This window comes from Piliocolobus tephrosceles, chromosome 2 (genome assembly GCF_002776525.5).
Source record: "Piliocolobus tephrosceles isolate RC106 chromosome 2, ASM277652v3, whole genome shotgun sequence".
Lineage (NCBI taxonomy): Eukaryota > Metazoa > Chordata > Mammalia > Primates > Cercopithecidae > Piliocolobus > Piliocolobus tephrosceles.
Genome location: NC_045435.1, coordinates 145,535,241 through 145,552,596, shown reverse-complemented (window position 1 = coordinate 145,552,596; position 17,356 = coordinate 145,535,241). Strand labels below are relative to the sequence as shown.

The window sequence follows — 17,356 nt, the reverse complement described above, 5'->3', positions numbered from 1 at the left end:
ACTTTAATACCGTTCTAAGGTTAAATATGTTAGCTACTATAAAAACCTCCTTACCTACTGCCAAAAAATAAAACAAATCTCTAGGCAAGTTATTATGAGACATGTAGATTTATTTGAAAACAGTAAGGTACCATGCAAATACAATGAAACATAGTCAGTTATCTTTAATTTCTCAAAGATTTTCTATTTTCCAAAGCTGCTCCCAAATTTGGAATATTAATAGCATCAGCATCCCAACAGGTTTATACAACTTTTATTTGATAATTCCATTCATGTATGAATAAGATCTGTGACTTAAAATATATCATCACTCTCAAAATAAAGTATATAGTGAAGAAACATAACATTATCTTATTTGTTCTTACTCCTACTTTTAAAACCTCAAAATCTTTATAGAGAGGTACTAACATTATGTAGCTGAAGAACTCATAAGTAATGAGTTTATGAAGTTGGAGATTACGAGAAAATAATGGATGCTATATACTCAGCTACCTGCATACACTTGGCAATGAGAAATACAACATTTTAATTAAATTAAAAAAAAAAAAAACCAAACCCTAAGTTAGATGTGACTCATCTAATCTTTGTTACTATAGGTGAAACCCTATGTTTTCTTGAATTGCAAACATTTTCATTATTGAACTTTCGATGCACCTGGTAAATAGTAAATCACAGCAGGGGGAGTAATTGTTTTGAAAATACTGTTGAAAATAAAAAGGAAATTTTAAAACAAGCTGCTTGTACCTCTTAATGGAAATTTAAAATCCTGTCAGGATCTGAGCTTTAATTATAAGCTGGCTGAAATATGAAAGTGTTCATGTAGACCTCAGGATAACTCTATAGCCATACAAATATGATGTTAGCACCAGACGTGTTTGATGTTATAAATCACACATTGTTAAGACAAGGGCTATAATACAGCACTATTGATTTACAATAACAGGACTCAAAGAACGTCATTCAAGATGAACACTAAGATCTCAGTGTTCTGCCCTCTCTAGAGCTGGCAGGCTGAATTTTATAAGTGCCACACAATTTTTATTTGATTTCATGTCTCAAATTCTGCATTCTGTTATATTAAATACCTGAAATGGTTGGGTATGAATCAATCTATGATATTACCATCACTGTATGAATTTTTCATGGAATTAAAACTTAGAGAGGTATATTACTCTCATTTTTCAAGTAGGGCTCAAAGAGGTTGTGTAGGGGTTAACAACTGACTTTGGAGTTCTGCAATCTTGGATCACAAAACACTAACTCTGGGACTTTTCCCAATTTAACATCTCTAAATCTCCTTTTCCTTGTCTACAGAATGGAAATGGTAACAACGCCACCTTCTTGGGATTGTTATGCATTTATTGTAGCTGTAGAGTTTGGTGCTCAGTGAATGGGAAACACATTTTAGGTATTATTAGTATTATTAAGTAACCCCAAATATTCCTCAGTCACATTGTTGTAGAGCAAAAATAATTCGGAAGCCCCGATTTTTGGCTCAGGTCTCTTTCTCCTAACACAGACAACTTCCAGCACTTCATTTCCTTAAATCTGAGATAATACATTAACTCAAGATGTTTGCCCATTCCCCCAGTCTACATTTTAGCTCCATGAAGAGAGTGCTCAAGTTAATTTCTAAAAAACATCTGGAAAGAAATGTGAAGAAATTGCAGCAAACCCTGCACATGCTGTGTTGCATCAATCTACATAATTTGAAATGACCCATATTTGCCTTTCATGCTTAGAGACCAGAGTAGTGTGACTGAATTATCCAGCATAGGCCAACGAGTGGCATGACAACCCAGAAGGAGGGAGACCTTTCCAGTCGGTTTTAGAAAACATCATGAACCAGAATTCAGTGGTCACCTGAAAGGCACATTTAACAGACCAGCTAGCAAATAGACTCAGCAGAACACAGATGATTTCCCCATCACATTCCGGGAACACCGCAGGATTAGCATAGAACAGCGCCAGCTCTAGGGTCCTTAGTGACACCTACAGAATGTCAGATGTTCTCCATCAGTTCAAGGTTCCAGAATTGAAGACACTCCAATGCCCAGGAACCACGCATCACTCGTTTGAAATCACAGACCACCTTGGGCTAAACCACCCATCAACACAATCTCCAGAAACACATGAGGTGGACAAGCCTGACTGTAAGGAGGACTGATCTGGAATTGGGCATTTCACATAGGGTGACACGATTTTGGAGGCTGCAGGTGTCCTGTGACCCAAATTCATACACACAATAAAACGTCTCCCAAGATGCAAGAGGTCAAAAGGTACACAACCCTGTGCTTTCTTCTGATTTGGTCCTCCAGGTACCCAGTGGAAGCGTAAAAAGAGGCACTAGATGGCCAAGAAGACGATCAGATTCAGGAGCTCTGGCTTACACTCAGCCTCCCAACCCCACCCTAAACGTCAAAGTGATTTCCTTGGAGAGAGGCTTCATATAAATCAATAGCTTCTTATCCTGCCCTCAAAACGCGTGCATCTCTCTAAGTATTTATTTTAAAAAAAGAAAAAAGAAGAAGAAGAAAGGAAACGAAAAGGAAACAGGAAGCTGTCCCGCTGTGTTTCTTTATCCCAACAACTTCGCCAGGTTTCCCCCGAGGAGGGAGCACGCCTCGCATACACCCAATGGGAGACAGCAGGACGTCCTTCCCGGGTGGCCCAGCCCTCGACTCTGGTCAGAACCAGGCTGACCTCGCCCCCCAGCCTCGGCCTCCCCTGCCCCTTGGTTCTCAGCAGTGAGCTGTGACCTGAGACCCTCAAGCTCCGCGCTCTTCACTCTGGCCCCGCAACCTCACATCTCTTCTCGGTGGCACCGAGAAGAGGCAGGGGGTGTGGACCCATGGTGCGGGATACCGGCGAGATGGTCCAAGGTCTGGGCGGTGCGAATGTCCATTCCGTGCCCCCCATGTGAGCCCCAGCCCCTCGCGCCTGGTATCCCACAGGGGCGCAACCCTAGCTCTTTGCCCCCTGCCCTAACCAACTCCGCCACCTGAACCGAGACACCTCTTTTTGCACTCAACTTACCGCGGCTGTGCTGAGCTTTCGGCGCCCCCAGGAGCTTTTCTCTCCTTCCTCCCACCGAGCTCTTCATTCTCCTGCTGGCGGCCGCCCGGCGCCCTGGCCCTGGCATCCGGGAGGAGCAGCCGCCGGGGCTGGCTGTCCCGGGAGACGCACGGCTGCCCTCCCGCAGCTTCAAAGGCGGTGGTCGCCGCGAGCCCTGAGCCGCGGCCAAGGAGAACGGTCCCCGTTGCGCAGCGCGTGCTGTCCCTCCCGCACGAGCTGGAGGTGGCAGCCAGCGCTCCTCTGCCACCGCCGCGCTCGCGGCGCTCCGCACAAGTCCCGAGCCCGCGTCAGCCCAGGTGCACCAGGCTGGGGAGAGGTGCGAGCCCACGCGGAGGGAGGGGCCCGCGGCCTGAGGGTGCCGGGAGAGAGGGAGACTGATGACAAGGAAAAAAACCTGGAGACTAGAGGCGAGGAACTAGCTTTAATGGAATGATTGGGTCGTGGGTGTTAAGGGGAAACACGGGGAGGCGAAATGCATCTAGAAACTAGAGATACTGGAAATGAGCTTGAGTGAGCTGCTTTGAGTGAGCTGCTTTTTGAGTGAGGCTCGAAAAGGGGCTTTCCTTTTGTGCTTAGCTCCTTTATCCTCCCGGCTTGGGTGCAGTACCTGACAACAACTTCCCCCACACTCTCAACTCTCATATTTAACTATAAATAACGCTAACCTCAATAATCTTAGACAGCAGATGCAACGAAATCTGGTGAAGCTACTGTAAGTATACAGGGGAGTCCCACATCCACAAATCCCACATGCCAGTCCCTCTGGAGAGACCCATATCCTGCTGAGATTTCTGTCCCCTTACCTGTCTGTCTCCTCTCTCTCTCACAAGCACACGCGCGCGCACACTACAGTACCCTAGAGATGAAACACCTTTTGTTGCTCTACTCTGGGATCTAAAGTGGGTGTTTCTCAAACTTTACTTTGCATAGGAATAACCTTGGGATTTTATTACAGTTCTGATTGCGATCCAATAGGTCTGGAGTGGGGCCTGATATTCTGTATTTTTAATGGTGTGGCAGAGGCTGCTGATTCAAGAACCACATTTTGAGTTACAAAACACAAATGAACAAAATAAACCTGCTTTCTAATGTCAGCTGAGCCGTTATTTGTAAGATAATCTGAAATAACAAAACAAGCCCTGTTTTCATGGGGTTTCATGATGCTATGGAGGCCAAATAACTTAAGAACACAGTGCCAAAGGATAAAATACCCTACAGGCAAGCTTCTCGTTATTGTTATTAATAATTGCTCCTGCTAAAATCATTATGAATACTAATGCTGATAACAGGGTAGAGAGATTTTGGTAATTCACCACTCTACATATTCTCAAGAGAAGCTCTGAAAAACAATCCACAGTGACCACTCCACACACACTCTCTCATTTAGAAAGAAAATGTAAGTAATATCCTCTGAGGGGCAGTCTGTTCCTCCCAGGAGGCCATCGTTGAATTTTCCAGACATGCAGCACTATTCAAGTGTGCTTTAACAAGTAGCCAAATCACTTATTAACCCACAGATAAACAAGAAGAGCAAATGCCAAGAACAAAAATGTAAAGACAGAAATATAGTCAATGCACCAAAATATCTGTTGTGCTTTGAATTAGCATGACTGATAAGTTAGTTTGACCCTTTCTCTTTTTCCATGTGTTCATCTGGATGTAAACACCCATCTTTCTATTTCAATTCAGTAAGTACTTACTAAGCCTAATTTACTATGGTAAAGGCCTTTCCTGGGAGTGAAAAAAACTGGACCTGCTCCTGCTTTGAAGGAGAAATTTGACAACATACCAATAAGTGCCATATTGGGCAGACTATGGTGCCGGAAGAGAACAACACCAAACACATTAGCAAAGTTCAAAAGGCAGTGAAGTCTGGAGATAATTCATTGAAGGGAAGTCATTTGACAGAGGACTTAGAATATGATATGACTTTGTCTGACAGATAAAAAGGAAGGGAGTAGTCTACTCTTCTACCCAGAGCATACAGTGCATGGAGGAAGGTAGAAGAAATGATTTGGAAGATGTTAAGTGGGGCTCTAATTGCTAGCCTGGGCAATTTGTACTTCACTCCAGAAATGCTGAGCAGGGGACCTCCATGACCAGGAATGTACCAAAAAGATTAATCTGATATAACAAGTTGATAAGATGATCTAGAACCAGAAAATAGCAGAGCTGTAGAAAGCATTTAGGAGGCCGTGGAAGCACTAGGTAAAAGATCATGAAGGTAAGAATAGTGATAGCAGCTGTGGAGAATGAAATACAAGGATGTTTAAAGAGAGACATTGCTGAGATGTAACTAACAACATGTAGCAATTATGTGAAGACACATTTATTAAAGATATCTCTAACTCTCTGTCCCTGGAGAACTAGAAAAATAATGACATTATTAGGAGTTGAGAACCCAAGAAGGGAACTTACAGTTGTTCAGTTTTATTTTAATGTTTGTTTAGGAAAGGTTGTGAGATAATAAGTTCTCTTTAGGCAGCTATAGTTAAAGGTCTGTGGGAGATGTTCAGGTGGAGATCCTTATACAGCTAGAAAATCAAGCTTTGCTCTATGGACATGGGTTCTGCATTAGAGCCTGTATTAGCTCTTGTGTTTTAGAGTTCTGGACATGTATATGGCGTTCAACTGTTTGGAGCATGTGAGGTTTATGAGATAGAATATAGAAAGCAACAAAAGTACTCAGGACAAAAGCTTAGAGCTATATGACTTCCCTGTTTCTCAGTATTCTCTTCTGTAAAATGTGAAAAATAGTACCCTCCACATAAAGTGATTATAAGGATGAAAAACAACGTGCTGATTTTTCATTGCCATTTATATTTTCTACACTAATCTGCTCAGTCTGAGAGGGCGAGGACCATGCGTATCCTCCGAACTGTTACAGCCCCAGCACCTGACTGAGTGCTTGGCAGATAATAGGCTCTAAAAATGTTCCTGAATATTTTAATAATTAATGAGTAAGTTAATTATTAGATAAAAAGAAGAAGGGACACGAAAGCACTACCAAAAAGATAGGCAAAGATAGCTTCATGGGTTCTATTATTTCAATGTCATAGAAACTAAGGGAAAATTTTGCTCTAGAGATGGTCAGGTGGGCACAGAGAGATTAAAGAGAAAACACGGATACACGTTGAGAAAATGTTTTCGTTGTCAAAGGGACCTGGTTTAAGCGTTAATTGATTGCATTTGAGAAAATAGCTGCACAAAAGAGGCATCACAATTATGAGTGGCAAAGGAATTCAAGGAAAAATGTGAGATTATTCTTTAAAGAAATTTGACTATGAACTGAAGGCGAAAGAGAGAGAATGAGGGTAGTGGCTAATAGCAGACTTAAGAAAAGGCTGTTCCTCTTTAGTAAAGGGAAAGTCCAAACATATTTTGCTGATTGGGCTAAGGGGCCAAAAGTGAGGGAAAGAAGTTCCAGGTGAGAGAAGGGGAGAATCGATTGAGCAATATCTGAAAAGAAAAACAGAACTAGTGAACCAAGAGTGTAAGTAATCAATCTTAGCAAAGAAAAGGGTCACCTATTTTTTGGAAACAAGAACAAAGGAATAGAAATGAGAGATACTGAGATCCTAAAGTGGGTTGAAAGTAAGTGGAAAATTATATATTATTTTCCCGGAGTATCTCCAGGAAAACAGAGATGAGGACTTCTATTGATATCTGTTGGTCAACAAGAAATAGCATTGTAAGCTAAAAAAAAAAAAAATGTGAGGAGTATTTGGAACAAGTTCTAAGAGATAGTGAATCAACAAAAGGCAAAGAACAATCACTAAGTCACATGGGAACCTGCTTCAGGGGAAAAAATATACATTTATTATAAAAAAGACTATCAGCATTGTATTACTCTCCCAGTAATACTGAAGATGTAAATACAGAAATAAAATATACGGCATGGTCTACCTAGGATTAGTAAGCAACAAGGTAGAAATTATGGGGCCATGAAGCAAGTGAGAGATTACATAGAGTAGAAATTGAAAGTATGAAGTCTTGAAATGTTTAAACCTGGAGTTGAGTGGAAATTGTACATCCTTTATAATCAGAGATCGGAGCTTATCAGAAGGCATCAGAATCACCCGAGGGACTGTGAAAATACAGATTTCTGGGCCCTACCTCTAGAATTACCAATATATCAGATATGGGTTGGAACTCTAGAAGTTGTGTTTCTCACAATTCCTAGTGATGCTGCTGCTGCAGCTGGCCAGGAAACCATACTTTGAGAACCAGTGTTGTAAAGCATTTAGCATATTGCCTGGTACATAGCAAGTACTAAATGCATGGTGGCTAGTAGTGAGGTCTGGTAGTTAGCTCATGTTAGGGCAGCTGAAGATAAGGTTCAAGTTCAAAAATATATAGATGAAGTTTGAAGATGAGTAATGGACAAGGAACATTAGAAGAGGCTGAGAATTTGAAGGTCATTAAAATGAAGATTGTATTTCATATGAGGAAATTTACGGGAAAAAAATTCCGTATCAGGAGGTTTTGGTGGGGAAGAGAATTCAAGAATTCAGAATCATGGAGATCAATTTTATGTCTAGTCTAACATATTCCAAAAGGGAGACTTATAACAAAATCCTAAGCCCATAACAACAAGACAAAATCATAGCAGGAAAGTGTTGGTCAAGAGAGGAGCATTTGACATGTCAGCAGAGGGAGTCAACACCATTGCTGTAACATACAGCCAGTCTGTAGGCCTTGGAAGCCAGGAGAAGCAAGTGTCAAGTGCTGTTATGTAACTATCATTGTCTGAGGCGAAGCTTTATAAATCCCAGTCTCTTGTGTGGAAAAAAAAAAAAAAAAAAAAAAAAAAAATCCCTACTTTCAAACTTGGAAGAAAATATCTCCTATCATTGGTTAACTTGGTGGTATTCATGTGGCTTCTTTAAGTAGAAACTTTCAGTACAAACCAAGGCATGGTATCACAACATAATGAATGAAAAGCACATCTGGGAAGGGTTAAGAAGATGTGCCCTAAATATTTAGGGTTGAATCATTGCAGTGCCATATTATCTTCACTGAGTACATGGAGGCCTATAAGTGGGTAGGGTTGAATCTTAGAGACCTCCATGTACTCAGTGCCCATGTTTCGTCAAATGCCACGGTAGGTGTTTTATTTGGCCACCTTTAATCCTAATTAGATATCCCTTCTGAGATGAGAAATGGAGGCTCAGAGATATTGACTTCCCTGAGATCATATATGATAAGCTCCAAGCTCTCTGATTATAAAGCATGTATAATTTCCACTCAAACACTGTCTCTGAAAAAGTTAAAAAAAACAGTCAATAAATGTAGTTCATCCATACTCCTTTTTTCTTAGATTGGGTTATTCAGGAAACAGAATCTGTAGACATGGAAATTAGTGTGCAGGATTATTTGTTGAGGAGAACCATTGAGGTCAAGGCATGTGAGAGAATAGAGCATATGGGAATGGGTAAAGCAACCATGCAGTTTCCACATCCACCTCTGTCAATCTCACAGGAGTTCTGGGTTGCATTGGCCCTTTAGAGTTATCTTGAACTGATGACAGAGAACCAGGTCTTTTTACCATTGCATCAACCAGCCTTTCCTAATAATCAGAATTAAGTTCATATAGAAGCCTGCAGAACTAACCTGCATGAAAATTTGAATATTTTATTATTACTGTTTTATAGCAAACAAAAGATGACTACATTGAATGCAGGAATTGTTTTAATAAGCATTATCATTTGCAAGGCATGGTAATGGGTACTTTGGGGGAACACAAATGTACTTAAAATCATACATTTGATATCATGTAACTTAAGAAGTAAATGATGTATATAGAAGTAAATTATCTGTAAAATGAGGATAATAATAGTATCTATCTCATAAGGTGAATATGAAGATTAAAAGGTCTTCACTATGTTAAATATCAAAGTATTTGTTTTTTTTTTTTGCCCTAGCTACAATAGGTGGCACTGAAAGATTTTGTGGAAAAAAGGAGGGAATACAAGTTTGCAAGAAGTTCAGGGTAAGAAGTTTTCACTTTATCAGAGAAAGCCTAATGAAGAGAAGGGATTAGGTTGAGTCTTGAAGAATGCTTTGGACTTTGAAAGGCAAAAATGACGGTGAAGACAATATGGCATTCCAGGGAAAATCAACAGAATGAAAAAATGTGTAGGGAATGAAGGCTTAAAACTGTTTTGAGAACAAGCAAAGGTACCAGTATTTCAGGGATATAGGTGGAAGATTTGGAATACTGCTGAAGATTTTCATTTGGGGGTTTGTTTTTATGTTTTTATTGAGAAGAAAATGAAGAATAACAATTTGAGCAAATTTGAAGTATGAAAAAATAGTGTTTTATGAAAATTAATCTCTGCACAATTGAAAAAATATTGGGAGCAAAAAAAATTTTTCCTGTTCCTGCCTGAATCTAACCTTTCTTTCTGGAGGATGTTCTAAGCCAAGTCACCAATCAACAGCAGCAGCATCACCTGGAGACTTACTAGAAATACAGATTCTCTGGCTCATTCCCTGATCTACTGAAGGACACTCTGGGTGTGGATCCCAGCAGTCATGCTTTAACAAGACCTTCAGGTATTTTGATATATGCTCAAGTTTGAGAATCATTTCTGTAGTGTTTCTCTAAGACATTATTTTTTTTTCTTGGAGCAAATATCCTTCTGGAATATCCTGAGGCAACCCACTTCTCTCTGTAACTCTCTGGAGGATATGTTTGCTGTACAATAATATCTTTCCAGACTGTCTCTGACCAAATGACTCAACAGTGAACCATGCTATGCTCTTCTATGGGTCAGGTTGGTTTTGAACCATTATTCCATATAAATGTTTAATACAATATTCCTTCTGTTTGTTCTGGCTGAGTGATGCCAGAACACCAGTGTGTCAATTTTACTACAATTAAGATACCAGGAAAAATCCTCACAGAACTTCACAGGGCATCAGAAAAGGCCATTGATTAGCATACTTTTCCATGACAAACAAACAAACAAAAAAACTGAAAGGTCCTTTCCCATTATTAGTCAAACTCTGGAGTAACTAATGGAAGTACGCATAAAAATATTTCAAAATAATTAGAGTTTGGATACTGCGGAGGGGATTACGATCAATAGAAAATGGTTTTTAAGTATATGCTAAATAAGAAAGATCAGTGTAATGGCCAAATGTAGAACTTATGTGTGACTCTGGGGATTCTGGATTTTTTTTTTTTTTTTTTTTTTTTTGATCAATGGATGGGAAGCTGACAGGAGAATAGAATGAAAGGAAGTGAATTTAGCACTCAGTGTATCCAGCCCAGATGGGGGTAAAGACTTGAAATACACAAAGCAATCTTATGGCATACTGTGGCTGCCATAAACTCAGCACATTTTGCAGACACCAAAAGAAAAAAATCACACACAGATACAATGTGCTACTTATATTAGGTTGGTGCACAAGTAATTGTGTGTTTTTGAAATTACCTTCAATGGCAAAAACCACAATTATGTGTTCACCAACCTAATACAGTTCATTTGTGCTTCAAAGTACTTTCATTTTACTATTCAAACAGGAATCTTTCCCAAAAGTAATGTATCAATTGTTGTGTACTTATGCAAGTTAGCAGAGAGTAAAGTTTGTAATATATATATATATATATATGTGTGTGTGTGTGTGTGTGTGTGTGTGTGTGTGTGTAAATTATATATTTCAGTTTGCCCATGTAGCTATCTTTACAAGGTATTTGTGAAACTTTGCTCTTTTCCTGGATGTCTAGAAGCATGAATACAATAACCCATGAATGTCACCTCACCTCAAACTCTGTCTCCTTCAGCATTATGCCCCATTGACTCCTCTTTTAGTGATTTTCCCATTCTATCAGGTTGAGTATCTCTAAGCCATCTTGACTCACTTTCTGTCTTAAATTTCAGCCGAGTTGATTTCCCCTGCTCAGCAGGACTTAGACTCATTTCTACTTCATATTTAGAATGCCAGGATTTTGATTCAGGATCCCGTTTGGATTAATTGCCAACATTAATGTATGAGCTTTACCGACTGAATTCTAAGGCTAAAATCTTGATCTTCCTCTAATTGGGGTAGATCAATGCCAGATAAGTCTGCCCAAATCATGCATTTTGCCAAGTTACTCCCAGTCCTTCACATCCCATGCCTTACAATTGCCTTTACAATATAGTTTACAACACGGCATCTGAAATCCCATTTCCTCATTATAACCTGCCATTCCTATCCTTTCACCGTGACTTCTTTATAGCCAAATGATCCCCCTGCTGTGACTCACACGTGCTTTTGAACGCTTGTCTAGAAAGTTTAGTCCTCTTTTTCCACCGAGTGGAATTCAGCTCATCTTTCATAACCAGGTTGAAAACATCAGGCAAATAAGTAGAAAGGAAGAGGAAGGAAGGAAGGAAGGAAGGAAGGAAGGAAGGAAGGGAGGGGAAGCGGAAGGAGGGAAGCAGGGATAGGAAAGAAGGCATAGGAAGGAAGGGAGAAAGAGAGAAGGAGGAAGGAAGGAGGGAATGAAAGAGGTAGGAAGGAAGGAAAGAAGGAAGGAAGTGGAAGGGAGAGATGAAAGAGAGGGAGAGAAGGACAAAAGGAGGGGAGATGGAAGAAGAAAGGTAGAAAGGGAAAGAAGGAGAGAAGGAAAAGGAGAAGGAGGGAGGGAAATAGAAGGAAAGAAAGCCAATATGGAGAGAAATGAAGGCAAGAAAATTAATACTTATTTGGCCCCCAAAAGGCAAATGTCATCACCCCTACCTTTTTCATATGAGGAAACGAAACATCAGAAAATGAAATAAATTTTCCAAGCCCACAATTATTAATTGGCAGATAAGATATGTCACCGGATCTTTGTGCAGCAGTTTCAAAGTTGAATATGCACCAGAACAACCTGGCAGAATGGTAAAAATACAAACTGCTGGACCCTGGCCCCAGAGTTTTTGATAAGTTAGTTCTGGGATGAGGTCTGAGAATTTCCATGTTTAGTAAATGCTCAGGTGTTTTCGCTGGTGGTCCAGGGATCATAATTTGAGAACAGTGCCTCCATTGCCATCACCACTAATTGGCACGTTGTAGTCACTCTACAATCATTTGTTGAATAGATACAAGTGTATCAAATCTAGTTTCTACTCTATTTGGAAGCCTGTCTTCATCACCGCAGTTGGCAGTGACAGTCCTCAACTCTTAATTTCTGAGTCTACACCACTCAGTCTACATTTACTATTTCTGTTGTGCTATGACAGATTCCCCAATGGCACCCTTCATTTGAAGGTGCAAGTGATTAAGGAAAGTCTCCAGGAGAAATCGGTAGGAGAGTGGTAGAAGGAAAGGAATATGAGGAAGTGGAGCAAGTATGTGGGTGAAGTCCCACAGAGAGTGGCTTCAGCCTAATTCCATTCCGCTCCGGCCGCTGGACCAGAGGGCTGGGTTTTCATATTTCCACATCCATCATTCATCATTGATTGAGGCTTCTCAGGAGGATGTGCATTCTCAGGCACTTCTAGCTCTCTGCATAGGAGGGCAAAGTGGCTCCAGTAGCCTAAGGGCAACTATTTAAAAACGAGCCACAGATGCTGTTAAAGTGAAAACAATAAAACAATAAAAATGAATCTGAGAGAATGTGGGTGGACACCAACATACACACTAGGTTATACAGGAGATTTTTTCTTATACCTTAGTCCCTAATTGGATTTGAAATCCTGGAGACTGAAGGATGTGTTGTGTGTGTATGTGTGTGTGTGTTTAAGTTGAAACATCTGAAATTGCCAATAGTCAACCATTTTTGAAAAACAAAACTGGCAATTGTGTATTTCTCAACTTGATACATAGATCTTACCTAACCACCATTCAACAATGGGATAGATTAATCCATAGCCTTCAGTCCCCCATCCTGTCAGATGCCCCCTTCCTTGAAAGCTCTCAGCTGGCTGAAGACTATTTTTCATGTGTATGCAATCACTGTTCTTACCAGCTGAGTCATATATTTACTAAGATTCAGCCAATTTTGTTATGCTTATTATTGTAGGTATGCATTTTAGTTAAAAATCACATAAACTAAAGAAATATGAATGTGAAAAAGACATGTTGCATCTATGAAAATTATATTTAATGCTTTTTAAATTTCCAAAATAAGAGCTACTTAAAAGCAAAGCCCCAAAAAATCTGCTTTTGAATTAGATGCCAATAAGACAGCTGTAAAAGACTGGAAAAAAATCATTACAATCTAGGAGGACTGTTCCTGTGGAATGTCTTAATAAACATCTTTAATGTATCATAGCAGGTTAACAAAACCCAAACTAGGAATTCTGGTATTTTAATTAAGATGTTTTAGGCCGGAAGTAACAGAAATTCTGCTTGAAATGGCTTAAAAGGAATAATGGAATTCCCATTCTTGTGAGGCAGAAGTCCTGAGGTAGAAATGCTCCGGGGTTGTTAAACACAACAGGTTAATCAAGTCATCCCATAGCATTTCTGCCTCTCTGCCTGACCACTTCTAGTGTATTGGCAACAACTCTTCATGAAGTCAAAATCACTGCAGCAGAATAAGGAACATCCCACAACCGATAAATCAATAGTCAACGACAGAAAGGGAAATCTGGCATACTGTCTCCCACACCCCTACATTGCTTTTTAACAGCAAAGACATCTTTCAAAGAATTTCCCCAGGTTTCTTTCGTGTCTCATTGGCCAGAAACAGATCATTACCTAACACCATCCATTGGTAAGCCAGAGAATCACCCAACTCACTTTGGAAAGGGAAATGCACCAGGGTAAAAGAAGCTCTTGGGAACGTAGAAGAGGGGCAGTACCTTCTAGACAGGCAATCAATACTGTGCGCTCCAGGTAGATAAGGCGTCATGGGTTTTCAAAATAAGTGATAAACACCCATACTGCATGGAAGATCTTTGCCCTACATTTTGAAATTGGTGAATGTACACTCATAAGTATCAAATTAAAAAACAAAAATGCTTCAATTATATATTCCTTGCTTTAAATTTTACTCACCTTCTGATCCTGATCACATCAGATAAGAAATTTCCTACTATACTTACTGCTTCACTGTATTTTTTAAAGTAGGCAGCACAAGGTTCCACACACAGTATGTAGTCAATAGGTGTTAATAGCAGTGATGATTATAGACATTTGGTACAACAGGGACCCAATCAGTGTTTATTGATTTACTATACATAGGGGTTAAGAAGAGAAGATGACAAATTGAAAGTGTTGTATATGACTATTAAGTGTCTTGCCCCTATCTGGGAAATCACATCTAATGTCAAGCAAATGTCTGGCCTATTTCAAATATTAAGTACTTTCACCTTTAGAGGATCATTTCTATTAATAATTCTGAAAGCTAATGATGGCAGAAAAAAATGCTGGCTATTTACCAAACCATCTACTTTCTCTCCTAGGAACGTGGAGAAACTATTTTGACCAGCTGCCTAGCATCTAGAAAAGGCTTTATAGTTACTTGTGGCCACAAAAATGTTGACTGAAAACACTGGTCCCCAAAGCCCCCTGGGATCTTTATGCAAACACCTGCTCATTTCCTCTCTGTCATCTTGTCATTTGTAGATTTACAGCAGAGGAACACACCTGTGTTAAAATGGCTTATACCCAAAAGACAGGCAATAACAAATATGCGCAAGGATGTGGAGAAAGGGAACCCTCGTACACTGTTGGTAGAAATGTAAATTAGTACAACCACTGTGGAGAGCAATTTCAAGGTTCTTCAAGAAAAGTAAAAATTGAGCTACCATATGATCCAGCACTCCCACTGCTGGATATTGAAGAGATATCTGCACTCCCACGTTTGTTGCAGTACTGTTTCCAATAGCTAAGATTTGGAAAAAAACCTAAGTGTCGATCAACAGTTGAATGAATAAAGAAAAAACATATATGATAGAATACACAATAGAATACTATTCAGCCATAAAAGGAGATTCCAGTCATTTGTAACAACATGATGGAACTGGAGATCATTATGTTAATTGTAATAAGCCAGGCATCACATGTTCTCACTTATTTGTGGGATCTAAAAATCAAAACAATTGAACTCATGAACAGAGAGAGTAGAAGGATGGTTACCAGAGGCTGGCAAGGGTACTGGCGGGGATGGAAGGGTGGTGGGGATGGTTGATAGGTACAAAAAATAGTTCAAATGAGTAAGATCTATGATTTGATAGCACAATAGATGACTGTAGTCAACAATAATTGTACATTTTTAAATAGTGTAATTGTATTGTTTATAACTTAAAGGATAAACGCTTGAGGGGATCAGTACCCCATTCTCCATGATGTGTTTATTTTATATTGGGGGTCTATATCAAAACATCTCATATACCCCATAAATATATGTACCTATTATGTCCCCACAAAAATAAGAATACAGTGGGGGAACAACTGAGGACTTCAAGGACCCAGTTTAGCAGAGTCTAGCAGAGCCACCACATGCCAAACATTTTGTTGAAATATGCTCCCTTATTGTTAAGCTCATGAGATTGTGTGGTTAATACAGCAGTTAGCAACTTACACATGCATAGAATAATAAAACAGGCACAGCTGTAGCCATAATTGTAAAGTAAGGGATACTGGGTTTTGGCACGTCTCACCACTTGACTTTCCTGAAAATTTGCCCTTCTTCTAACTTTTAATGTCTTTCTTTTTATACTTTACTCCAAACACCTAAAAACATTTGTGTTGCTTTGCTGAGAAAGAATTCCTTCTGATATTTGCAACCATGCTAAACTACACAGAACTGCATTTGGTTGTAGTCTTTCATTTAAAATCCAAATGTTCATTTGCATTTTAAAAGGCCTACAGAAGGACTACAATGCTTACACCTAAAGAATCTATGACTAATGGTTGAATTTCAATCATTAGAAAAATAAAAAAATTACTATGCAAATTACACTATACAGGTAATAGCCTATTTCACTTAGAATTCCAGTCCTGAACAGAAATTAAGTTTACACTTTGATTTTTCATGTAAAATAACATACAAGAAAGGGGCAATTGTTCTATTTAAATCTCTTTCTCTGCATGGCTTTCAATTCACACTTATTTATAGTATACTAACTAAAATTCTTTAAAACTGGAAAGGTTTTATTGTATTTATTGTTATATCTCATGAATTTTAAAATGTCTAAAATTGAGAAAGATAATTAAGGAAAAATGCATATAATTTAATTGTGCAAATGAACAATATTCACTAACTGTGTAATGAACTCAGAATTGCTTTACTTACATTCAGAAACATTTATATCAACATTTGTTTTCTCTATTTTAGACTGCAAGTAATTCCAGGGCAAGAAATGTAACCTGTACTTTATTCTGTATGTGGTGTGTAGTATCATCTATCTATTCCTATTATTGGAATTAATGCTTACCTTTTGAAATAGGTGACAAATATGTGGTTGGAAGAAATTTATACCTAGCAATTAAAACATATAAAACAAAGAAACAAACAAAAAGTAGCTCATCTACTTCTCTAAAATCCAGTAGCTTCCTCCTGAGCCCCTATATTTGCTAATGGAAGGTAGGGGAAGGTAGAGTGAAGAGAAGAGGATGGAAGACTTGAATTTAAAATCAAAGTAACTTAGTTACTTCTAGTTGCAAGTAATCTCTTTTGAGTACATAAGCAGTCAACTCAAATTTCAAATTTCCTTTAATGTTGTTTTCCCTCTCAAAATATCTCCCTGATCCATTTTCTTCCAAAATGGTGCCCAACTCAAGGGGAAAGTTTTGATATTTTCATGGCACTGTGGAAGAAGAGTAGTTAGTGGGTGCTGACACCCTCTGTCCTGAAGCTGATGAATAGTCTTCCCCTTCCTCTGGAGAAATGTAGCTCCATACCAGGGCACATGGCTAGAATTGCAGTTTCCAGTTGCCATCTAAGCTGGCCAATTTGGTGCAGTGGTACACAGCAGTTCTGAATATCTCTTATCAGTTGAATGTTGCATTTAAAAAGAGCTTCTTTGAGATGATTTTCAAACAGCCAGTTGGCTTTCACTCTGCATTAGAGGCGATTTATGACCACAAAGCATTTAAAAAAATAAAGCTAATTGTATTTCTATATGGTCCTGAAAAGGGAGGAGACAGAAGTGACAAAAGATAATTACAAGTATTTGTCTAATGTACTTGTGCATTGAATTAGGTGTTAAAATTCCTAGAGCTTATTTTGTTATTTGTTATTTTTGGTATTCTTTACATTCATTATTTAACTCATTGGACCTCAATTTTTATTCCCTCTCCTCTCCTCTCCCCTCCCCTCCCTTTCTCTCTCTCTCTCTCTCTCTCTCTTTCA

At 39.1% G+C, this 17,356-nt stretch overlaps 1 protein-coding gene across 1 annotated transcript in view; it reads right to left on the bottom strand.

Moving 5' to 3' along the window:
- Nucleotides 1–13,909, bottom strand: part of LOC111539439 — a 491,006-nt gene extending 477,097 nt beyond the window's left edge. The window contains exons 1-2 of the mRNA XM_023207244.1: nucleotides 13,860–13,909; nucleotides 3,037–3,449 (exon numbers count right to left, since the gene is read on the bottom strand). Coding sequence (XP_023063012.1) covers nucleotides 3,037–3,449; nucleotides 13,860–13,909 — 463 coding nt within the window. The remainder of the gene's footprint in view (nucleotides 1–3,036; nucleotides 3,450–13,859) is intronic.
- Nucleotides 13,910–17,356: the final 3,447 nt, after the last annotated feature.